Genomic DNA, 26,691 nt, shown 5'->3' on the forward strand with positions numbered 1-26,691 from the left:
AAAGCTCGTAAGGCTGCAAATGACTTTCTAATTAAGGCATCCGCTACCACATTTGCTTTTCCGGGATGGAAATCAATCACAACATCATAATCCTTGAGAAATTCCACCCATCTTCTCTGTCTTAAATTCAACTCTTTCTGAGTCATCAAGTACTTTAAACTCTTATGATCTGTATACAAGTAGCACTTTTCACCATACAAATAGTGACGCCAAATCTTAAGAGCAAACACTACGGCCGCCATCTCCAGATCGTATGTAGGATAATTCTTTTCGTGTGGTTTTAGTTGCCTCGAAGCATAGGCCACTACTTTTCCCTCTTGCATTAACAAGCATCCTAAACCGCTATGAGACGCATCACTGTACACTACAAAGTTCTTGCCAGACTCAGGTTGGACTAACACTGGAGCTTCTGTCAAAATCTTCTTTAATTTTTCTAAACTCTTTTGGCATTCCTGAGTCCAAGCAAATTTTACTTCTTTTCTCAATAACTTAGTTAGAGGTAAAGTTATTATCGAAATGTTTTTAACAAACCTTCGATAATAACCAGCTAACCCCAAAAAACTTCAAACTTCTGACACATTCTTTGAACTTCCTACTCCAAAATAGCTTTAATCTTTTGAGGATCCACTCGAACTCCTTCTGCAAAAATTATATGTCCAAGGAATGCCACTTCATTCAACCAAAATTCACATTTCGAGAATTTAGCATAAAGACTTTTGTCTCATAAAATTTGAAAAACGATCTTTAAGTGTGAACTATGCTCTTCTTCTGACTTTGAATGCACTAAAATATCATCAATGAACACCACCACGAACTGATCCAAATATGATTGGAATATTCTGTTCATTAAATCCATGAAAGCAGCTGGTGCATTCGTAACTCCAAATGGCATCACGATAAATTCATAGTGACCATACCTCATTCTAAACGCCATCTTTGGAATGCCTTTCTCTTGAATCTTCAATTGATGGTAACCCGAACGCAAATCAATCTTTAAGAAAACTGAAGCTCCCTTTAATTGATCAAATAAATCGTCAATTCGGGGGAGATGATACTTGTTCTTGATGATCACTTTATTGAGTTGTATGTAGTCGATGCAGAGACGCATTGAACCATCTTTCTTCTTAACAAATAGAATTGGAGCTCTCCAAGGTGATACACTTGGTCTAATAAACCCTTTTTCCAGTAGCTCTCATAATTGAATCTTTAATTCTTGCAACTCTTTTGGAGCCATTCTGTATGGTGTCATTGCAATGGGTGCTATTCCCGGTATTATCTCAATATGGATTTCTACCTTTCTGTCCTGAGGTAAACCTGTAAACTCTGCAGGAAAAACATCGAATAACTCTCTCACTATAGGAATTTCTTCAATCTCTTTGTCTTTGGCTCTTACATCTAGCACATTAGCAATGAATCCTTGACATCCTTGTAGCAGTAACTTCTTTGCAGTCATTACTGATATCACATTCGCCAACAGATTCCATCTTTCACTAAATACAACGACTTCTACTCCTTCTGAACTTCTTAATGTTACTCTTTTCAGTCTATAATCGACATTAGCATAATAATGATATAACCAATCCATTCCCAGTATCACTTCAAATTCGTTGAAGGGTAATTCCATCAGGTTATCAGGAAATTCAATTCCCTTGATTCGTATGGGATACCCTCGACTCACCATATTTACCCGAGCACTGTGCACTAACGGATTCATCACTATCACCTCATTGCTAGTAGTTTCTAACTGAATATTCAATTCTCTCATTAACTTACTAGTAATGTATGAATATGTAGACCCCGTATCAATCAATACCATAACATGTTTATCAAACAACAGAAAGGTACTGTTATAATCTCGGATCATCCCGATCATCATTGGTCTTGATATTGTACACTCGAGTAGTGGAATGTATCTCTTGTTGAGCAGAGGACTCTGACTGTTTTCTTCCTCTACCTCTACCCTTTGCCCTGCAGAAAAAGACCTCTCGGCAGTGCAGATTCACCGGCTCCCCTGGGACAATCCGAACAAAATATTCGGTCTCCCCATATCTAAAGCAAGCTCCAGAAATCATCCTACATATCCCTGAATGATTCTTTCCACAACGTGGGCATTGTCTGACTTGACTCTGGTTAGATCTCCCAACTCCATATCCTATAGCTCTAGATCCCACTGACTGAGTTTGTCTACATCTCATCGGATTTGATCCTCTTGCGGAGGATGCCACTGACTCTGATCTAGCTTGAGGTCGAGAACCAGCATCTTTACTCCTTTTTGATGGTGTAGAACTCGAAGAAGCACCCGTTCTTTTGATTGTCTGAGCTCTTGAATTTTCAAATCTCTCATTCTAAGCTCTTTCCAAAGCTTTAGCACGATTGACTACCTCTTGAAACGAGGATAGATTCAATACAATCAACATTTCCTTCAACCGAGGATGTAATCCTTGTACGAACCACTCACAAGCATCTTTCTCTGTATGAACAAGCTCGGCAGCAAAGCGGCTCAACTTATTGAATTCACACTCGTACTCATATACAGTGTGATTCTATTACTTCAAACTCATGAACTCTTGTTTCATCTATCGAACAAATTGATCTCCGATATACTTATGCTTAAATTATTCTAAAAACAATGACCAAGTTACTTGATTACTAGACATCCTCAATGTAACATTGATCCAACAAATTCTTGTTTGCCCTCTTAACAAGGAAATTACTCCATCTAGCTTCTCAGCATCGGAACAATGAGGTCTCTCAAGCATGACTTTCACGTCATTAAGCCAAAAGTCCACAGTAATAGGACATTCCTCAGCTTCCCCTTTAAACTCGGGAGATCCTAAACCCTTCAACTCTTTCGCAACATTCATTTTTGGAGTTGAAGTAGTAGAGGTTTGAAACGCGTCAATACCGCGTCTGACGTTCTAAAGAATACATCTTGATCATTTATAGGCACTCTAGAGGGTATCTGTTCTTCACTCTGCCTGGCCAGTGCAGGTGAATTGCTACTTTCAATAGGTCTATCATCTCCCGCTTCATTTTTAGAACTACCATGTCTTGACATCTATTAAGACACAATAATATCATTATATTATCAGAACATCATACTTACTATTCTATCATATCAGAAGTTTTCACTATTTTGTTGGTATGTATACATTATAAGACACTCTAGACTTCAGTTTATGCCGAGAATCGATTAAACCGTAGCTCTGATACCATTAAATGTAACACCCCTAACCCGTATCCGACCCGAATATGAGTTCGAGGTGTCACATTGACTTTTCAAACTTTGACACTTAAAGAAAAACAGGGAAATTTTAAACTTTCATTAAAACAAATATGTTAATTTACATAAGAGAGACCATGAAATACAAAATCGATCAAAACATTCATAATTAACAACTTATTATGCCAACACTCTAGGCATAACCCAAAATACCTACTTTGTCAATTACTTCTGATCTGATCTTTTAATAGTGATGATGTTCTTGTCACTTCTAGTACTGTTCTTCTTGTTTCTTGGTACCTACGTGTAAATCACTTACACATTAAGTTATAGACTTAGAGAGGCAATAAATGAACATGTAACAATATATTCGTGAATATGTATTCTTACCATTTGATCATGACATTTCAATATGCATGTATTATTTCACTATAACATATACAATCATGTTATGCACATATGAAACTTACCTCTTGTATCACTTTCACTTTAATTTATCTTTCAATTGCCCATGTACATTATTGAGAACAAAGGTACGTGAGTACATTGAGGTTGTGCACTAACGCTGTCACCACAACTCGATAAATTCCCACTAGGGGCAGTGAATATTTATCTCGAAGGACCATTACGTCCCTAAGGACCACTGGATATGTCACGAGGACCACTGGATACGTCCCGAATGACCACTGGATATGTCCCGAAAGACCACTAGATATGTCCCGAAGGGCCACTATAAACCCTCGACTCTTGGCATGCCAACTATACCTATAACTCTCATATCATATAACATGGGCTTAAACATGAATAAATTTCTCATTTCATATCTCCTTCATCACTTTTCATATAAACACATATAATTATTTCCATTATTCCACATACCTGGATTGTTTCTCTTGTAATGGCATTCGTTCATATAATATCATATTAAAGCATAATAAATTATGCATGATATCACTATAACAATAATATATGTATGCATGTACATGAGTATAAAATCATGAATTCAACTATCAGAGATAGACTTATCACAAGTCTTGTCTCTATACACTTTAACTATAAAATACACTCACCTTAGCCTTGTTTTGATTCGATTCTAGTCCTTTGATTATTCTAGAACAAGATTATGTTTTATATCTACATAGTAATACATTGATACATATCAGAATACTAATTGATATATTCTAAACTATTACTCCTTAGGCTAAAAAGGAAGTTATTTTCATCTTTTAATGAAGGTATGCATCGATGCACTCTACAGTGTATCGATGCATCCCTTAATGGGTACATCGATGCACTACCTGTGCATTGGTACACAAATCTCATTCGATGTTTGAATATTAAGGGGTGCATCGATACACTGATGTCATTTGATGTTTTTATTTTAAAGGAGTGCATCGATACACTTCATGTGCATCGATGCCTTCAACAATTTCTGGAATTTTATCCTTGATGCATCGGTACACAATGGATGTGTACCGATGCACTCTACCCAGAATTCACTTCTTGAACCCGAAAACTTATCCATTTTAGCTTAATTCCTTCATCTTTCATTCCCTTTTTATTCTTAACTCCAGTACACATACTTAAACTAATCTATACTCACTTATTTCATCTTAAACTTCAAAATCCTATCTTCCTCATGAAATTCAAGAATTATACCAACTTTGCAACATGATTTAATTCCACTTCTAACACTTAATATGTCTTAACTAGATTGATGAAAGTCAAATTTAACTTCCAATTCTAGATATGAACTATATTCCAAGATTTCATTCAAGAACTTCTAATCTTTAATCTCTTCTAACTTTATCATCCTTTAATTTTATGATAACTTAAGCTTTCCTTAAGCTTAATTATCATCTAATAATCAAAACCCAATTTTAAATTTAACAAGAAACTCAATAATCAGAAAACTCACCTTTATTTTACTTTACTCGTACAAGGAATAAAGAAGAAGAAAAAAAACTCTGGAAGCCTTTGTGTTCTCCCCTCTTCAACCCACGTGGATTAATATATAACCCTTCATTTCTTATTTCCTTGTAAATGACTCTTTTCCCTTTCATTCATTATTCCTTTCAATTCAATTCTATACAATAATTTATAAATAAATCTTTATATTATTCAATCATTCTATTTTAATCACCAAATTATAAGACTTTACAATTTAGTCACTAACCCGGTATTGATGATGTTACATAAACTGCACATCGAACTGCTTCAGCCCAGAAATTTCTCGGTAGTTGCTTGCATGTTTCTTGCCATGTCCAAGATTGTGCGGTTCTTTCTTTCTGCAACTTCATTTTGTTGTGGTGTGTATATGGCTGTCAGCTGATAGATGATGCCATGCTCTTTGCAGAATTCTTCAAATAACTTTGATATATATTCACCTCCTCTATCTGATCTGAGTATCTTCAAATATTGACCGCTTTGTTTTTCCGCCATTGCTTTAAATTCTTTCAATTTTTCCAGTACTTCTGACTTTTCTTTCAATATATAAATCTAACATTTTCTACTAAAATCATCAATAAAAGTTAGGTAGTACCTGTTACCGCCAAGCGATGGTATGTCAAAAGGACTGGCTATATCTATGTGTATTATCTCCCGCGGTCTTCGGGCATGCCAGGATCTACCAACGTCAAAGCTTTTGTCTATGTTGTTTTCCTTTGATGCAAGCCTCACATAATTGATTTGGAGGGTTGATCTCTAGTAGTCTTTTCACCATGTTTGTTTTTTATAACAGCTTCAAATCAGAAAATCCAAGATGTCCATATCTTAGATGTCATATCCATGAATCATCTTTGATCCCGGTCTTCATGCACTTGACTTCTCCCGACTCGATATCAATTGTAAAGAGACGATTTCGAGTTATATCAACTTGGGCTATAAATTCTCCTTCTTTATTTTTGATGGCAAGCGAGCGATTCTTCATCTGCACTTCATATCTTTTTTCTAGGAGTTGACCAAGACTGATGATATTTGTTGAGTTAATCGATCGACGGAATCGGCCAAGAGGGGGTGAATTGGCAATTAAAATTTCGGTGGAAGCTTTTGCAGAAAATTGAAAAGATTTGCACAGCGATTTAGAGTGGTTCGACTTTCTCAATCAAAGTCTACATCCACTACCTTAGCTATCCACACTAAGGATTTTCCACAAATTCACTAATATTTCTTTCTTTTGAGGACAAAGAGTAACCTTACAAACCCTCAAGAATTATACCCCAAATTCTTGAGAAAACTCTCTCCCAAAGAGAACAATACAAATTTGCAAACTTACAAGGAAATCCTCACAAGGTAGATTGTTTGCACAATTCTAGAACAAAGAAAAGAACACTCAAAGATGAATACAATTGAGCACAATATGTGTTCTTGAAAGCAAAATGAATATTGAATGAAAATAGGCTTGAAATGCTCAAACTTGAGGTTTGATGCTTTCTCTTTGATTCTCTCTTGATTCTAGTTGTTTGATGTTTCTTGTTTTTGATCAATGGATTTTAAGTTTGCTTAAATACATCTTGAATCACTTTTGAACATTAGGGATGATTAATGAAGATAATATAGCCGGTTTAAGTGTGAAAACATTTATTAAAAATGCTTGGAGCGTGGGGGGAATCGGTACCCTCTCATAGGGAATCGGTTCCCTAAGTGTAAAATTCAAATATTTCGACCGTTGAATAGGGGGGAATCGGTACCCCCTATGGGGGAATCGGTTCCCTCCGAGCATTCTGGAAATCTCGGAGCCAAACCATTCAGGGGGGAATCGGTACCCCATTGGGGGGGAATCGGTTCCCTCTGAGCAATCTGGAATTTTTGGCTTTGAAATGGTTCGAAATACTTTGAAAGATTATTTTGAAATTGTTTTAAGATTAAAACTTAATTTTACACTTAAGTAAGGATTAAAAATGATTTTTGAAATATTTGGAGTAATGTTTTGATATTCGAATAATTATATTGAATATACTTAGAAAATTATTTGGAAAATCTTAAAATTCATTTAACTTAATTTGTTATATCGAAATATCAAAATGTTTTCAACAATTTCCCCCTTTTTGATATAACAAAACATTTTAGTAATTTTAAGATTTTGAAATCAAGTTTTGAAATTACTCCCCCTTACTTTAACACTTCTCCCATTTATCATTTTAAAACACACTTATTTTAAAACACACTTAAAACACACACTTCTCCCCCCTTTTTGTTAAATCAAAAAGATTCAAAGAAATGTGAAAAACATTTAGCCAATTGATTAGGTATGTATGCATAAGCTGCTAAGATCACAATCAAGAGAAACGTTAGCCATTAGCTTCATAATCAATATTCATATTTAATGTGATATGGCAAAATTTGTCATATATCTAACATGAAGTAAATGATGCAATAACGAATAAATCACACAAAACATATAAGTTCATACCATCCATAAATCCAAACAAATTCACAGTCAATCAATTAACAAATTCAAACATTCCAAAATATTCAAAATGTTAAAACAATAAGTTTGGAGTTCAAAGTAAAACATTTAATCACATATTCGGATCAGGAGGAGGAAAACGAGCTCGCATAGCGGCCATTTCGTTAGTGAGGTCATTAATACGTTTATTCATCGAAGCGTTGTTTGTGCGCATCTCTCAGAGAATCTCTAATTGTTGAGCTCCCATTGTGGATAAATGGGACTCTATAGAAGTAAAGCGCGAATCCATGGTCTCATATCGAAATTAAATGACTCCATAAAGGATTGAAAATATGGAGGCATTTGAGTCGATTGTTGTGCGTGCTCCTCGGGTTGCTCAGGCTCATCTTCGACTTCATCGATATCCCTCATTAATTGTTCAAACTCTGGATCTTCGTCAGCTTCGAGTGGAGCTTGTGAAGAACTAGCTCCCGGAGTAGTTGCAGAAGATCGAACCCATTCATCGGTTTCTTTATCTTTGACCCATCCCGCTCTTGTTAAAGAAAGAAGATTGATTTGTTTCTTAAGAGGAAAGGAGGCATCTAGACCAACTCGAAGCTCGGCTTTAGAAAAGAGATTACTAAGGATACAACCGTAAACTAGTGAAGAACATAGTTTCTTATTTGGCACTAGATTAATGGTTTCAACAATCTCAGCAAAGATAATCTCGGAAAGGTTTATTTTTATATTGTGTTCAAAACAATGCAACCACCAAAGATCTAAAGCTCTGAGAGTAGAATAACGACCCCCGGATGGTCGAAACCACCAAGTGATCATGAGATGAAGAAAATGCTCATGAAGATCTAGAACACTTGCACTATCATTTCGTTTATATCGAGAGCCTAAAACTTGTTTTTCATTTGATAAACCTTCATTATCCAAGCCTAAGGCATTGGCTATGTAAGCCGGATCAAGATGAAAATATTGACCTAGGAGGTAGAAACGTACTCCTATGGTTTTGGTTTTGTCACGATTTTTGATACAAACGGCATTACAATAGAAGATACGAACAAGTTGATGATAGACAACGGGTTCAAGTTCGAAAAGTTTATCAAATTTCCATTCGTGCAAGATAGGGAGATATTTAAAGTTAATAGCAACATAGCTTGAAGAGATGGGATACGTTCTTCCCTAATCTTATACGAGTCAAAATATTGGTAAAACCAAAAACGATAATCTTTAGGACTCGGTTGATTGAAACAAGAATTTTGGATAGTCAAGTTAGGATCAAGATTTGGAATAGGATTTTGAGGAATAGGAGGAGGATTTGGAGGTGAATTTGGTTGACGACTAGAACGACTAGATGAAGACCTAGCACGTTTAGGATTGGACATGGTAAAGGAAATCGGAATAGATTGGATAACCTGCAATTTTAAAAACAAATATATGCAATTCAATTAATCCTAAAACTCAATTGAGTCCTCAATATTTCAAGGTTCGCTAAATCAATCTATTGGGCAAAGTTTTGAAAAACTTTTGACAAATATGGTTTTGAGAAACAATATATATATATATATATATAGTTTTCATAAAAACATAATTTTATCAAAACACATTAACTTTGAGAATCAATTTTTTTTTATTTCGAAAATTTTAAAATTTTGTAAAATTCTTGTGTTTTTGATGAAATTAGTTGTAACATCTAGTTTCTAATCATTAAACAATCAATGCCCGATCACTATTTCAACCTATAACTAATTAAAACTAATCCTATGTTCAAAATCAATGAAATAAAGAGTTTAGAAAAATTTACCTTGAAAGATAAAAATTGAGGGGATTTTGATGTTGTTTGCACGATTTTAATGATTCCAACAGGTTTAGAAGATGATATTTGAATCGAATTCCGATTAATATCGTTGATTTGAGGCAAAAATGGAGATTTGAGAAAAGTTGAGAGAGAACGGCGGAAAAGAAGAGGGTTTGAGTATTTTAGGGTTTTGGGTGTTCTGCCCGATTTAACAAAACCCCAGGGGGGTATCGATTCCCTTGTGGGGGGAATCGGTTCCCCTTCAAAGGGGGAATCGGTTCCCTCAAGGGGGATCGATTCCCTCTGCAGCAAATGCTAAAATCCGATTTTAAACACCCAAAATGCTAAATTAATTTCCTCTAGTGGTATTGGCAACTCATATATTGAAAATTAATCATGTTCAAACAATTCAATTAATCTTTAAACGATATTTGAACATAAAATTAATTTTTTATCAAGAATCATAAACTCCCCCTAACTAATAGCAATGAATGCAATCAAAATTTACTATTATAAGCATTTTTCATTTATTATTAAAAGTGCTAAAATTATTTTAAACACTCAGTGAAGATAGATTGGTCAAACCTAATTCTCTCCTAAGTGTCCAAAATCGTTCCTTGTCTAAAAGTTTTGTAAAGATATCCGCTAATTGGTGCAAAGTATCAACAAATTCTACAACTACATCTTCCTTAGTGACATGGTCTCTAATGAAGTGATGTCTTATTTCAATGTGCTTAGTTCTAGAGTGTTGGATGGGATTTTTAGTGAGACATTGTCACACTTGATAGGAATGGTACCTACTTCAATTCCATAATCAAAAAGTTATTGTTTCATCCATAAAACTTGTGCACAGCAACTACCAGCTGAAATGTATTCGGCTTCAGTGGTAGATAATGCAACACAATTTTGTTTCTTTGAAAACCAAGAAATTAGCATATTTCCAAGGAATTGGCAAGTACCGGAGGTGCTTTTCCTATCTAATTTGCATCATCCATAATTCGCATCATAAAAAGCATGCAAGCTAAAGCTAGAGTCTCTAGGATACCAAAGTCCTAAATTATGAGTGTCCTTAAGGTATCTAAAGATTCTCTTAACAGCTAGTAAATGTGATTCCTTAGGGCATGATTGAAATCTAGCACATAAGCAAACACTAAACATAATTTCCAGTCTACTTGCAGTTAGATAAAGTAGAGATCCAATCATTGACCTATATAATTTAACATCTACACATTTACCTCCTTCATCTAAGTCAAGCTTTGTTGAAGAGCTCATTGGAGTGTCATGAGGTTTCCCATTTTCCAGTCCAAACTTCTTGAGCATATCTTTGACGTACTTAGCTTGATTGATGAAGATGCCATCTTTTCTTTGCTTGATTTGGAGTCCCAAGAAAAATGAGAGCTTCCCCATCATGCTCATCTCAAACTCACTTTGCATTAGCTTAGAAAATTCTTGGCAAAGAACATCATTAGTAGAACCAAATATTATATCATCAACATAAATTTGAACTACTAATAAATCTTTACCTTTATGCTTCAAAAACAATGTAGTGTCAACCTTCCCTTTTGAAAATTCTTTTTCAATTAAAAAATTTGACAATCTTTCATACCAAGCTCTAGGAGCTTGCTTTAAACCATAAAGTGCTTTTGTCAATTTTAAAACATGATCCGGAAAATTTGAATCTTCAAAACCTGGAGGTTGTTCCACATACACTTCTTCTTTTATAAAACCATTTAAAAATGCACTTTTAACATCCATTTGATATAATTTAAATTCATTGAAACATGCAAATGCTAATAACATTCTAATTGCTTCCATCCTAGCTACGGGAGCGTATGTTTCATCATAGTCTATGCCCTCTTCTTGAGTATACCCTTGAGCAACAAGTCTAGCCTTGTTTCTCACTATATTACCACTCTCATCAAGCTTATTCCTAAATACCCATCTAGTACCTACAGTAGATTTATTACTAGGCCTTTCAACTAATGTCCATACTTTACTTCTCTCAAATTGATTTAACTCTTCTTGCATAGCCATAATCCAATGTTCATCATTTAATGCTTCTTTAATATTCTTAGGCTCTATGCATGAGATAAATGCAACATAATTACAAATATTTCTAAGAGAAGATCGAGTTGTTACCCCTTTTGATGGATCACCTATAATTTCACCATCCTTGACATAGTTGTACTCTCTTGGATAAGATGCTTCCCTTTCTTCAATGGTTGGATTCTCAAGAGGATCATGAGTTTCCTCATTTTTCGTTTCTTCCTTTGATGATGGTTCTCCAACTTCATGTCTAACGTCATTTGTATTTATAACACCTACATCATCATTCACACAAGAATCCTTCCTCAGAAGGGGATTATCATCAAAAACAACATGTATAGACTCTTCTACAACTAAAGTTCTTTTATTAAATACACGATAGGCTTTAGAATTTAAGGAATAACCCAGAAAAATTCCTTCATCACTTTTAGCATCAAATTTGCCAAGGTTTTCTTTACCGTTGTTTAAAACAAAACATTTACATCCAAAAGGATGAAAATAACTAATGTTAGGCTTTTTATTTTTGAAAATTTCATATGGAGTTTTCTTTAAAATTGGCCTAATCATTACTCGATTTACAACATAACAAGCGGTATTTGTGGCTTCCGCCCAAAAATATTTTGGCAAATTATTTTCACAAAGCATGGTTCTAGCCATTTCTTCTAAAGTTCGATTTTTCCTCTCAACAACTCCATTTTGTTGAGGGGTTCTAGGTGCTGAAAAATTATGGCTAATACCGTTAAAGTTACAAAATTCAGTAAATCCAAGATTTTCAAATTCAGTTCCATGATCACTCCTAACACTAGTTATAGAGTAACCTTTTTTATTTTGAATTACTTTTGAAAATGTGATGAATTGTTCTAATGCTTCATCTTTAGTATTTAAAAATAGAACCCAAGTATATCTAGAATAGTCATCTACCAAGACAAATGCATATTGTTTTCCACCCAAGCTAGTAGTTCTAGTTGGCCCAAAAAGATCTAAATGGATCAATTGTAAAACTCTACTAGTTGATACATCATTAATGGATTTGAAAGAAACTCGCTTTTGTTTTCCTTTAGCACAAGCATCACAGATTTTATCATTATCAAATTTAAGCTTAGGCAACCCTCTTACTAGGTCTCCTTGAATTAACCGTTGCAAAATACTCATACTAGCATGTCTAGTCTCCTATGCCATAACCAACTACCATGTTCATCCTTAGCAACTAGGCATAAATTAGTCATATCAAAAGAATCTAAATTCACCATGTATATGTTCCCTATTCTATGACCAACAAGCATAATCCGATTAGATGCAATGTCAATGACTTTACAACCATTAATTTCAAATAAGACATTGAATCCTTTATCGCATAATTGACTAATACTCAATAGATTATGCTTTAATCCATTCACATATAAAACATTTTTAATTTGTATGGAAGAGGTATTACCTATTGTACCAATACCTTCAATGTGACCTTTTGAATTGTCTCCAAAAGTCACTTCTCCTCCATTTTTGGCGTTAAGCTCAATGAACCGGCTTTTGTCTCCGGTCATGTGTCTTGAGCATCCACTATCAAGGTACCATGAATTTGAATTTGTTTCCCGTGCCTTGTAGCAATGCTCCTTTCCCTACAAACATAGATTAATTTTTTATTTTTGGTACCCAAATTCTTTTGGGTCCATATTCATTAGTTTCCTAAATCCTAGTCCCCTTAGGTATCAATTTGTGTAGGATATTTTTATCTTTAGTAGTAATGAGTTCTTTAGGAACCCACATACTTCTAATGATTTTTCATTAGAGGTTCTTTGGGGACCTCTATGATTGTAGTTTCTAAAACTTTTTCTAACAAAGTTGGATTTTGAATTTTCACCTTTTTCAAAATGTTTTGTTCCAACTTTATCAAAAGAAGTTTTAAGATCATCAATTTTCTTTTGATGATCATCATTGATCTTTGAAAGTAAATTTTGCAAATCTAAATTTTTCTTTTCAAACTCTTCTAGTTTGATTTGCAAATCTTTGATTTTACTTTCAAGATCGTTGTTGGTTTTGGATATGAGTTTGTTTTCATCTTTCAATTTTGAAACATCATTTTTATATTTTAAAAATAATTTCTCATAATCCGAAGCCAACCCATTATATTCCTCTAATAACTCATCATAAGATAAATCATCAAAATCGGATGAGTTAGAGGTTACCTTAGAATCTTCCCCAAATGCCATCAAGCACAAGTTAGCTACTTCTTGTTCCTCTTCATCGGAACTTTCTTCATCGCTCCATGTAGCCACATGAGCCTTGTGCTTATTCTTTGATTGACCTTTTTTCTTTAATTGTGGGCAATCATATTTAACATGCCCTGGCTTTTTGCATTCGTAGCAAATGATTGGGTCATTCTCTTTCGGTTCATTTTTTAGGCCTTCATTTTGTTTGAATTTTCTTCCTCGATAAGGTCTCATCATTTTTCTAAACCGTTTGGCAAACAATGCCATTTCCTCGTCATCATCATCGTTATTCGAATCACTCTCATATTTTTTGGATTTGAGAGCAACTCCAATGTTTTTCTTCTTCTCCTTCTCCTTTGGTGTCTCGTCAATCTTGTCGAGGTCCACCTCATCTTCGAGCATCATTTCATGAGTGAGGAGTGACCCAATTAGCTCTTCAAGAGTTAAGGACGTTAAGTTCTTAGACTCGATGATTGACGTCTTCTTTGATTGCCACAATTTTGGGAGGGAGTAGACTAACTTCCTCACAAGCTTTTCATTTGAAATGATCTCTCCAAATGATTTGAGACCATTGACAATCGTTGAAAATCTATCCTTCATAGCTTTGATATCTTCATTTGGTTTCATCCTGAAATTTTCATAGCTATGCGTTAGAATACTAATTTTAGATTTCTTTACCTCATCGGTACCTTCATGAGTGACTTGAAGTTTGTCCCATATTTCTTTGGTGGTTGTACACGATGAAACTCTTCCGTATTCATCTGGTCCAAGAGCACAAAAAATGATATGGATGCCTTTGGAGTTGAGCTGGAACATTCTTGTCTCTCATTCACTCCACAACCTTGGATGAGTGAGAGGTTTGATGTATCCTTCTTCTACAGCATTCCATGCTCCATGCCACTTGCTTGAATGAAGTACATCATTCTATTCTTCCAATAGGCATAGTTAGCTCCATTGAAGAAAGGAGGCTTGTTGACGGGCATCGAGTCGAGACCGGAGTCGAAGTTTGAAGTGGAGGCCATTGATGACTTTGATTATTGATATAACTCTTCCCGAATCGACTCAAGAGGCGATTAAACCTTCAAATGAGTTAGGCTATGATGCCAATTGTTGAGTTAATCGATCGACGGAATCGGCCAAGAGGGGGGTGAATTGGCAATTAAAATTTCGGTGGAAGCTTTTGCAGAAAATTGAAAAGATTTGCACAACGATTTAGAGTGGTTCGACTTTCTCAATCAAAGTCTACGTCCACTACCTTAGCTATCCACACTAAGGATTTTCCATAAATTCACTAATTTGTCTTTCTTTTGAGGACAAAGAGTAACCTTACAAACCCTCAAGAATTATACCCCAAATTCTTGAGAAAACTCTCTCCCAAAGAGAACAATACAAATTTGCAAACTTACAAGGAAATCCTCACAAGGTAGATTGTTTGCACAATTCTAGAACAAAGAAAAGAACACTCAAAGATGAATACAATTGAGCACAATATGTGTTCTTGAAAGCAAAATGAATATTGAATGAAAATAGGCTTGAAATGCTCAAACTTGAGGTTTGATGCTTTCTCTTTGATTCTCTCTTGATTCTAGTTGCTTGATGTTTCTTGTTTTTGATCAATGGCTTCTAAGCTTGCTTAAATACACCTTGAATCACTTCTGAACGTTAGGGATGATTAATGAAGATAATATAGCCGTTTAAGTGTGAAAAATTTATTAAAAATGCTTGGAGCGTGGGGGGAATCGGTACCCTCTCATAGGGAATCGGTTCCCTAAGTGTAAAATTCAAATATTTCGACCGTTGAATAGGGGCGAATCGGTACCCCCTATGGGGGAATCGGTTCCCTCCGAGCATTCTGGAAATCTCGGAGCCAAACCATTCAGGGGGGAATCGGTACCTCCTTGGGGGGGGAATCGGTTCCCTTTGAGCAATCTGGAATTTTTGGCTTTGAAATGGTTTGAAATACTTTGAAAGATTATTTTGAAATTGTTTTAAGATTAAAACTTAATTTTACACTTAAGTAAGGATTAAAAATGATTTTTGAAATATTTGGAGTAATGTTTTGATATTCGAATAATTATATCGAATATACTTAGAAAATCATTTGGAAAATCTTAAAATTCATTTAACTTAATTTTGTTATATCGAAATATCAAAATGTTTTCAACAATATTGCTTTTCAAAGAAGGTACATAATAAACATCTAAAATATATTTCTTTTATCCATTTCTCTGAGTAATCATGACTTTGCCTTTTCCTTTTAGTTCTGCATGCGAGTCATCTCCGAACGTTACTTGTCCATGGACTGTTTCATCTAATTTCACAAATAGTTCCTTTTGACCACACATATGGTTACTAGCACAATTATCAAGATACTAAATATTTTTCTTGAATTCTTCATTTCCTTTATAAGTGAGGAATACATGAGATTTTTCAATTTTTTCTTCTTCAGCTGCTGCTACGTTATTTCTTTCTTCTTGTTTAGGAGCAGATCTACAATCATAAATATAATGACCATACTTATTGTAATTATAACATTGTACATGGAATTTATTTTCTTGTTGATATCTACCTCTACCTCAGCCTCTGAATCCTCTTCCAGGGCCTGATGTTGGATTGTTTTCACTCATTTTATCAGTGCTAAATGATCAACCACCACGTCCACGAGTTCCTCATCCTTCTGTATCTTCCACGATAACCACCACGATTTCCTCGACCTCGTGTGTAACTGCTGCTAGTTTCTCCTTCGTTGACATTCATCTTGCTTTGTAGAGCTTGCTCCAGATTTTCAGAATCTTCATTTGTTTCATTTTCTGCTCATGGGCTTGAAGTGACCCACAAGCTCATCGATCGATATATGAGATAAATCTTTTGATTCTTCGATTGCCACAACCACGTAATCAAATTTTCTTGTTAATGACCGCAATTTTTTTTCCATCACTCTAACATCGTTGAGTGATTCACCATTTCTTTTTATTTCATTCACGACCGCTTTCACACAGCTAATATAATCATCGATGTTTTCTGTATTTTTCATTTTTAACATCTCAAACTCAGCTCTGAGAGTTTGTAAGCGTACATGTTTTTTGCTTTTTCGGCACCTTGTGGAGATTTTTGCAAAATCTCCCACGTTTGTTTTACGGTCTTTGCATCAAAACTTTTTCAAAGATAGATTCGTCTACTCCTTGAAAAAAAGAACAATGCTCTTTTATCTTTTCTCCGGGATTCCTTCAATATCTTCTTTTCTTCATTGGCCAGGCTGTTTCTACGTATTTTCAGGCTCGTGTAACCATCCTCGATGATATCCCAACAATCTTGGGAGCCTAATAACGCCTTCATTTGAATGCTCCAATTACCATAATTTGTGTTTGTTAATCTCGAGATTTGTGGTTGAATCATGTTGGCCATCTTCTCCACCACGTTGAACTCGAACCAAGCTCTGAGGCCACTTGTTGGAAGCGTAGATGGGCTCTCAGTAATTTATAACACTCAAACTTTTTATTGATACAAAATAAAATATGTTACAACGACACTCTCAATATTACAATACTGGTTGCGGCTAGTTTACAAACTTACCAATAGCTTTTCTAAGCTTTTTCAAATCTCTCAAATATTTTTCTTTTCACTCGTATACTCTCTTTTCCTTACTTGTATTTCATACTTAACTTGGAACTAAAACCTCATATTTATAGGAAACTTAAACGACATATTTTCTTCATATATTGTCGTGTTTCAAAATATCTTTGCTTCTAAGATCTTCTAGTCGCGTGATTTGCTTGTTGTGCTTCCACACTTTGATTGGCTTCCAATTTCCAAGTGTTTTGTTGCTCACAAAAAATTGTCACGTTTCAAATAATTCCAAACTTATGTTTGTCGACATATACTAGTGGTTAGTGCATTGCCACATTTCTTTGTTTATACATTTTTCTATAATAATTGAGTTTGACTTCAACAGTTCTCGTGTGTGTTCCTGGCCGCCCACAATGCAAATTTCGCTTTTAATTTTAGTTTAATGATACTTTTAATCCTCTTTTATTACTACTCACCATTATAATTTAGGGTAAAGAATGTAATGGTCCTCAGATTATAGGATTTTACTTTATTAAGATTGTCGACTATTAAAATTATAAAATGGTCGTTCGACTATAGAGTGTTGTTTTATTGAGTCATTCAACTATTAAAAGTTACAAAATGGTCACCCGTCTATTCATTATGTTCCAAACTCGTTTTCTATTAAGAAATTGATGATATTCTGACTGTAATATGATAAAATTGATATCAAAATTCCAAACAACTATCGTATCTTAGTCATCATATTAACTTCAACTTAAATAACTGCCAAATTTTTTAATGAAAAGGACTAGTCTATAATATAATAAATATTCGGGTGATCGTTTTGTAACTTTTAATAGTTGAGGGACTCGACAAAACAACACTCCAAAATCGAATGATCATTTTTTAACTTTTAATAAGTGATTGACTTAATAAAATAAATATAATCAAATATCATTTGCACTCTTTACCTTATAATTTAAATAAAGGAGGATTGTTAAACATAATATTATTTTTAGATGATTCAAAGAGAATAAAGATAAGTTTAAAAAGGAAAGAGCATATTTTTTATCATAGAAAAGTTATATATTATGAATATCGAATAATTACATGGACACTCATAATGGGAGAAGACATTTTTTAGTAGGTTGCGCTCAAATTTTCAAAAGTATACTGTGTGTTTCTTTTGGTTTAATATTTGAAATTGTTAAATTATCCATATTATAGTTATCAACACGTGAGAGGAGATTTAATACACGTCGTCGTGAGATATAATCTTATAATATTAGATAATCTTGAAGTAAAATTTTTATGGATTGATAGGGGTATGCTAAAATTATCTAATATTGTTTAAAAAAGAAGAATGAAAGTCTGTATGTTTTTTTTTCCTTACATAACTTTCGTGCTACTTTAAATTAGTCATGTGTAACTTTATTATTATTATTATTATATTATTTAGTTAATTGTCAATACTTTCGGATGTCTCTTACGGAAATTGCTCTCAACCTGGTGTTGGGACAGTCTACTATCTTACCTCCCCCTTATCCTATACATATGGGAAAAAGGTACGACCATTGCCAATGTAAACCAAGATTTGAATAGAAAACAAAGTCTTAATTACAAAAACACTCAGCGTTTTTAAGAAAAAGCTCTTTAATAATTATTAAATAATTTTTTTATACCTTATTCTTCAATGTACATTTATAAAAATCTGTAACATTAATTAGTTGTTTTTATTTTATTTTATTCAAACTGATATTAAATAATTTTTCTAGTTATTAATTTTTTAAATTGTAAAATAATTATTAAAATTTTCATATTATTATAAGATAATTATGACAATATTACAAAATAATTATTGAAATTATTGAATTTGACAAATAATTGTTAAATTTATTATTTCATTATCAAAGAGATTGGTTCAAGTAATAATCAGTTTGATATCGTTTAAGCATATATCGAGTTTGAGACATTGTGTATTCAGAAAATCCTCGTTGTGAGATACTTACAAAAACCAAACATACGATGCAGTTGATTTAAATTAATTAGGGTAAAGTACAAAACTGAGAGCACAACCAAAAAAATTTATTATTTTAATATCATACTATAATTATTAAACGTCACATAACACAACATCACCACCGCTTAATAACATGTGAACATGAATATGTTCTTTAAGCAAGGTTAAGAGTACACCTGGTAGACTTGACATGAACTTGATTACCCGAACTTATTTACCCGACCCAATACCATATATTAACTCAAACATGATGATCAAATTTGATTTGAAGCCCGAACCATACCCGATCCAAGATTTAGTTGACCTAGTATGAAACTCATATTCAATTTGACCCAAACCGAAAGCAACCTGAACCTAATTTAACCAAATCCGAAGTAATCCAACCCAAAAATCTATATATACTTCGTTAGACTTGTAACTGAATTAAACCTAAATTATAAGATTAACAAACAATAAGACATATTTTATAATTATATATCAATAATTTTATATATACTTAATTTGATTTGTAGCAAATTCAACTCGAATTGACCTGATCCAAAGGTTGAACCAAACAGAAAATCAACCAATCTGATATTGACCCAACATGAAATCTAATTGATTTGATATCAACTCGACCTAAAGTCAACCGATCTGATATTAATTTGATATTCGATAATCCCGACCCGAAAGTTGACCCACCTAAAAATTGACATAACTTGATTAACATACAACGAACTACATCCGAATTAGATCCGATTCAACCCAAAAAATTAAATCAAATATAATCTAGATTCGATCCGAGTGATCCGTTAATCACCTCTAGTTAAGGGTTTAAATTCTAACGTTTATGAATATAGTATATTGGGTTGGGAGTATCGTCCCTATAATAAAATGTGATTTAAATTAATGGATGAATAAATTAATATGGGTGGTTAAACGAAAAAATAGGAAAAAAGGTATTTAATCAACGTACGGTTTAGATTCACTCTCATAATCCCAAAGAAAAAAATGTTAAAATCGCCAAACTTCAAAACAATGCCGCTTAAAAGAACGAATTCTATTGGTTAACTTCAATTACACAGGATCAGTACGTCAACAGCTTATCAACCGTCGATAGTCTCTCCAATCTACGTTCATGTTGGGACAATTTAAAATAGTCCTTTTAATTGCTTTTTCCCGCTTCTCCCAAATCCTCCTTGAAATATATGCCCCTCCAATCACAAAGCGAACATCAGTTTCCTTTAAATTACAACAACTTCCGCATAATCCAAACACATCTATTTTCTTCCTCAACCTCTTCACAAATGGCTCGTACCAAGCAAACAGCTAGGAAGTCAACCGGCGGCAAAGCTCCACGAAAGCAGCTAGCCACGAAGGCCGCTAGGAAGTCGGCTCCGGCGACCGGAGGAGTGAAGAAGCCGCACCGTTTCAGACCAGGAACTGTGGCTCTGAGGGAAATCAGGAAATACCAAAAGAGCACCGAGCTCCTGATCCGAAAGCTTCCGTTCCAGAGGCTTGTGAGGGAAATCGCTCAAGATTTCAAAACCGATTTGAGGTTCCAAAGCAGCGCCGTCGCTGCTCTTCAAGAAGCTGCCGAGGCTTATCTCGTCGGACTTTTCGAAGATACTAATCTGTGTGCCATTCATGCGAAGAGGGTGACGATATGCCTAAGGATCCAGCTTGCTAGGAGGATTAGAGGCGAGAGGGCTTAGATTTGTTTGTTTCTCAGTTTTTTAATGTCTAGAATTGGGGATCTATGCTTTTGTTCACCTTACTGTGTTTGCTTTCTCTGCAATTTTTCAATATAAATCGGTAGAATTGCAGTGGATTTGTGGTTCCGTTATTTGCCCTTGGAATTCGATTACTTAAACCGAAATAGTTTCTTCATATTGGATTGTCTACCGTCTCCATATTTGATTCTAAAACCATAAAGTGCAGTACCCTTTTCACCCAATTGAAAAACTAAAATATCTAATTTTTGTTTGCAATAATGTTAATTTTCTAATTATCAGACGATGTTAATTTCGCTTTAAATAACAAAGGATTCAATCCTTGATAACATTATTAAATTTTCAATTTATTAATATATTCTTAACAATTAAATGTTCTATTAGGAATTGAATTATTATTGTAATAATGTTGAGCTAATTCTATTGCCATCATTTAATTTTGATTTTTTTTTTAAATTTCATTCCAATTTACTGACTCTTTTCATTATGCGTTTCCTTCTAAATTAGTTATAAAGTTAACATTTTATTTTATTCTAAATTATAATTATATGCTAACCACATTTATTGTGAATAGAATTTCTAGCTCAAGTCATCAGCATTGGTATAGTTGTAAATTCGCAAACAATCATCAATATATTGATATAATTGTAATGGGACAATCCAAAAGAAATAGAGGAAAAAGTCACAACTCCCATCATTAGATTAAGAAATAGATAGCAAGGGGACATTATTTTGCTTTATTTGATACTGATAAGATTTTAATCAATCAGGCCATCAGCATTGGTTCCCCAGAAAATCTGGACCCTTGGACAAGACACGTTAAAGTAATCCAGATGACTTCATCAACTTTGGGATCACAATACACGACTTATTGGCTTTCTCCTTTATTCCTTGGTAATTTTATATAAAAAATCTGAAATAAACACTTATTTAAAAAATAAGACCCTCAAAAAATTTGTAAGAACAATCTTCAAATCATCATTGCAGTTTGCGTTAAATCTTTACACTTTTCAACAAGTGGGATACATCCAATGTGGTGCACTTTTCATATAAATTAATAAAATAATTAGATAAAATGATTTCGTGTATTGTGAAGTATGAGGTAACTTTATGATACAAATATCGCGATATTATAGAGACCTCACTGCCTGCAAAGTGTAATGTTCTTTCGAATTCCATATAGTAACCTAATTTGAAACATATAAATTAAATAAATATATAATAATAATATATTATTAAATATACTAAATAATTAAATATATAATATAAAATATAGTAATTAAATAGATATTTTATAAAAATATTATAATATATTTTATAAATTTTGAAATAATAAAAATTATGTGTAAAATATTAAATTTAATAAATAATTAATATTATAATTATAATACATTTTGAAATTTAAAAGATAAAAGCTAGTAGCAATCTCGCGTCTTGCAAACTGCGAGATACTGGAAACAAAATAAATTTCAAGTGTTTTTAACTGACTCGCATCTTGCAGGATGATATTCAACATATATCCCTTCTGCGGATAATGTCTCAATATATATGGGAAGACATTCTTTTATTGGTGTGCGTGACGTTGATATTGGGGAACCGGTTCGTGAGCGATCTTGTGATCGACGAACACCTGCAGCAGCTATAAGCTTTGAGGGGACGAAGAACCAATAAGGGAGCCCGACCCCGATGGTGATGAGTTAAACCCCTTCTATGAAGAATCAGAATACATTGACATGCCACCAAAAGCAGAAGATAACGAAGAATACAACGCGACTACAATGGTTTCACATGCTGCAACGCCTATTTCTTATTACCAACCACCATTTCACTTTACAACAATTGATATGGAAACATTCAACACTCCATAATTTTCCCAATTCCCACACATTGAGCAATACATCAACGTAGTGATAGTGATATATATGTTGAAATGGTTTTTAGGTTAAATATGTTTAATTTTTATTATTTATTTGATTTGTTTATTGGTAACTTGACATTTTATTACTCTTTTTACGAATGAGTTTTAGAACAAAGAAAAAGTTGTGGCCGCAATCAAGAACCACAACATATGTCGCTTCGTCATGTCAACTGCGAAAAAAACTGATGTAGATAAGTACATCGCTAAATGTCTCCACAAGAAGTAGATATGTAATTGGAGGGTTCGTGTATCACGGTTGAAGACGATGAACAACCTTTGGAAACTCACAAAATACGTCCAACCACATACATGCACCACCAACATCATCAAGATCATTGTAACTTGGATGTGCACGTGCTTTTTGAAGCCTTCATTCCCCTGCTCAATCAAATCCACGTGTTACGATTGCGATCTGTATTGATTCAGTTACATCGCTATATGAGTACACAGTTGACTACCACAAAGCATGGTATGCAAGGTATCGGCCCAACAAAATTGTTCGCCAATGGGGGAATCATACAATGAATTACGACTATGGGTTAAACTGATGCAGAAACACATTTCGGAATATTGTGAAATTAGAAACAATCCTGACGTACGAAAATGATCGTGTTGTACAAAGTGTTTTCCAATTCTACTAGCTCTTTGGACTTTTCCGCAATGCATTAATGAATTATGACACTGCAGCTGATTGTTTAAATTGACGACACTTAGTTATATGATCGATATACTCAAATAATGTTATTGACAGTTGCACAAGACGACAATAGAAAATTATTCCCATCGCCTTCGCAATTGTTGAAAAGGAAGATATCGACTCTTGGGAATTCTTCCTTATGAACTTACAAAAATATGTTTTATCACATGTGATGCATGATAGAGATGATGGGATTTGTCTTATTTCTAACAGACGTTGATATCAAATACACACTCCAGCGTATGGATCCATCTTGGTAACCCCATTATTTATCACCGATATTGTTTACGACATATTGCTGCAATAATTTGCAGAAGTTCAAGAGACAAGATGAGTGTCTAATAGTGCTTCGAATGGGTATGTCTTTCACCCTTTTTTGGTTACCATATATTTACAAAATTATTTCAAATTATTGTTCAACTTTTTATTAATATGTTACACACAGTCCGTTCGTGAGTTTGAGGACCTGATGCAGGAACTGAGACACATGAATTATGAGGGCTTCAACTACCTTGCTAGAACCACAAAGAAGAAATAACTTCGATCATTTTATGGGAGTAACAATATGGTTATATGCCAACAAACTTGGTTGAGGCAATAAATTCATCACTAAAAGAGTGTGCCATTTGCTTATCATGTCCTTTGTCAAAGTGACATATTATTGACTGACAACCCTTTTTGCAACCTTGAGAATGCAAATCAACTGACTGGATGGCAGGTGGCTAGAGAATCCTCCCAGACCTCATCAAAAAAATTACAAACATTCCAGTAGCATTCCAAATACGATGAGTGCCATATGCTTCTCTGGCGAAATGTCATTATTTCATGTATCAGAATTTGCAAAACCATGGGAAGGCATACAAAACAACGCGTACTTGGTTAATTTACGAGAAAAAAACATGCGAGTACAGATTCTTCCAAACTTTTAAATACCCTATGCACACACCATTGTTGCTGCTTCTTCTGTTCGGATACCCTACATGAGATTCGTTAACCAGGTTTACTTGAAACTATATTCAAGTTTATGAATAGGAGTTCCTCCATCAGAAATGAATGAGATCCGATGATGATGAACTTATAATACGACCAGATTATGCACTACGACGAAAAAAACCGGTCGTCTACGGTCAAACATAATTTTTGTGACGAGTATTTGTCGAACATCAAGAAAGAACCGGACATTTGAACTTATGCTCTATATGTAAGAATCCCAGATACACGAAGAACAATGTCTCAACTACTCAGACACACGTATTAATTAAATGGGCTTTTTGCATTATTATTTTTAATTAACAATATATTACTTAGTTTTCAATTTCTTTGATTTCTTCAGCACCAAATCATGCATCTACTTTTTTCCAACATGATTTTTACCCCATTAAAATATATTAACCTGAACATAAATATAAGTTGCAATACTATACCTCTAAGCATATAAATTCTGAAATAACTCATATTTACAAGCCATAAATAACACTCCAATATCTCTATCAAACCATTTTTTTCTCTTCTTCCTTCAAAAAAACCATGATTCATAACCATTTCAACATCATTTTTACCCGCTTAAATGTTTTATATGATGATATTATAGTCACCTTAAAGATAAATTGCAACACTATGCGTTTATAATTAAAAAAATCGTTTCACACCCGAAAATATACGAAAAGGCTATAGACACTAAAGGGAGGGTAGAATCTATTATCCTCGCGCTTTACAGGTCGGGAGGTCCGCCATAAATCTCGCGATATTTTGGATCATAAATGTTACCTCGCGTTCGCAATGCATGAGGGCATTTTTTCTAATTCTTTTATTGGCTTACCTAGAAGTGCATCCACGTCGGATGTATCTCGCGTGTTGGAGGTTGTGAGGATTTAACACACTGTTTGTAGCCGCGAGGTTGTCCAATGTGGACGATTAGGGGTTATTCTTTCAAATAATTTTGGAGACCCTATTTCTTTAAATAATTAATTATTTAGGATTTTTAATTTGAAATTGCCTTTATTTCTTGCTTTATACACAATCACGATCCCTCTAATCATCTTTAGTTGCTGATGCTGTAATTATATACACAATCCCGACAAACCTTTGTAAAAAAAATTAAAAATAGGTAAATTACCTCCAAATGATTATAAAAAAAATAAATTTTAAAATTTTAAAATAATTATTAAATTTTATTAAAACATCACTATTATTTGTAATTTTATTATAATTCAATAAATTTGAGATTCTTAAACCTCATAATGATGATAATTTATTGTAGTTCAATTGTAATTATATACACAATCACGACAAACCTTTGTAAAAAAAATTAAAAATAGGTAAATTACCTCCAAATGATTATAAAAAAATAAATTTTAAAATTTTAAAATAATTATTAAATTTATTAAAACATCACTATTATTGTAATATTTTTATTATAATTCAATAAATTTGAGATTCTTAAAACCTCATAATGATGATAATTTATTGTAGTTCAATTTGAGAATAATACTATTTTATTTTAGTTATTGAAATAATATTTAATATATTATTTATAAAAAACTCTTCAGGACATAAACATTATTTTAATAAATTTTGCATTTTTATTGGTTGAAGAAGGAAGACACATTATAATTCCTGGCTGCCTTCATTTTAAACTTTTAACAAATTAGTACACACTTTACTCGTATTTTTTTAAAAGTAAATATTTTAGAAAAAATATATTTTTATTTAGGGTAAATTATAAATTTGATAATTGAACTTTAAATTCAATATATTAAATTTAATGAGGAAATTAAAAAACTTTAAATTTTAATGAGTAAAATAATAGAAGGGTAAATTCGTGAGAAAATTTATGATTTACTCTTTTATGTGTAAATTAATATTTTAGAGAATAAATACGTTTATCGATATACGTACCTTCATTTAAGTTATTCGCGTCCCGCTTAATTCTTTAATTGAAAAAAATATTAAACTTTGGAAGAAAAGAAATATTTCGTTAAAAATTTATTTATTTTTTCGAATTTATATTATATTAAAAATTTTATATTATAAATTTAAATGATTTCAATTTAAATAATTTTTATACCTATATAATTTAAATCATGTGAGCATCAAATATCAAGCCGCCATTACCAAACAAATGT

General features: G+C 33.4%; 1 protein-coding gene across 1 annotated transcript; it reads left to right on the forward strand.

The window, feature by feature from the left end:
• Positions 1–21,120, forward strand: LOC120179706 (histone H3.2-like). The gene is made up of 3 exons (XM_039185233.1): positions 1–7; positions 184–192; positions 20,519–21,120. The coding sequence occupies exon 3, from the start codon at positions 20,526–20,528 to the stop codon at positions 20,931–20,933; it is 408 nt and encodes a 135-aa protein (XP_039041164.1). The 5' UTR covers positions 1–7; positions 184–192; positions 20,519–20,525; the 3' UTR covers positions 20,934–21,120.
• Positions 21,121–26,691: the final 5,571 nt, after the last annotated feature.

This window comes from Hibiscus syriacus, unplaced genomic scaffold (genome assembly GCF_006381635.1).
Source record: "Hibiscus syriacus cultivar Baekdansim isolate YM2019G1 unplaced genomic scaffold, ASM638163v2 tig00112443_pilon, whole genome shotgun sequence".
Lineage (NCBI taxonomy): Eukaryota > Viridiplantae > Streptophyta > Magnoliopsida > Malvales > Malvaceae > Hibiscus > Hibiscus syriacus.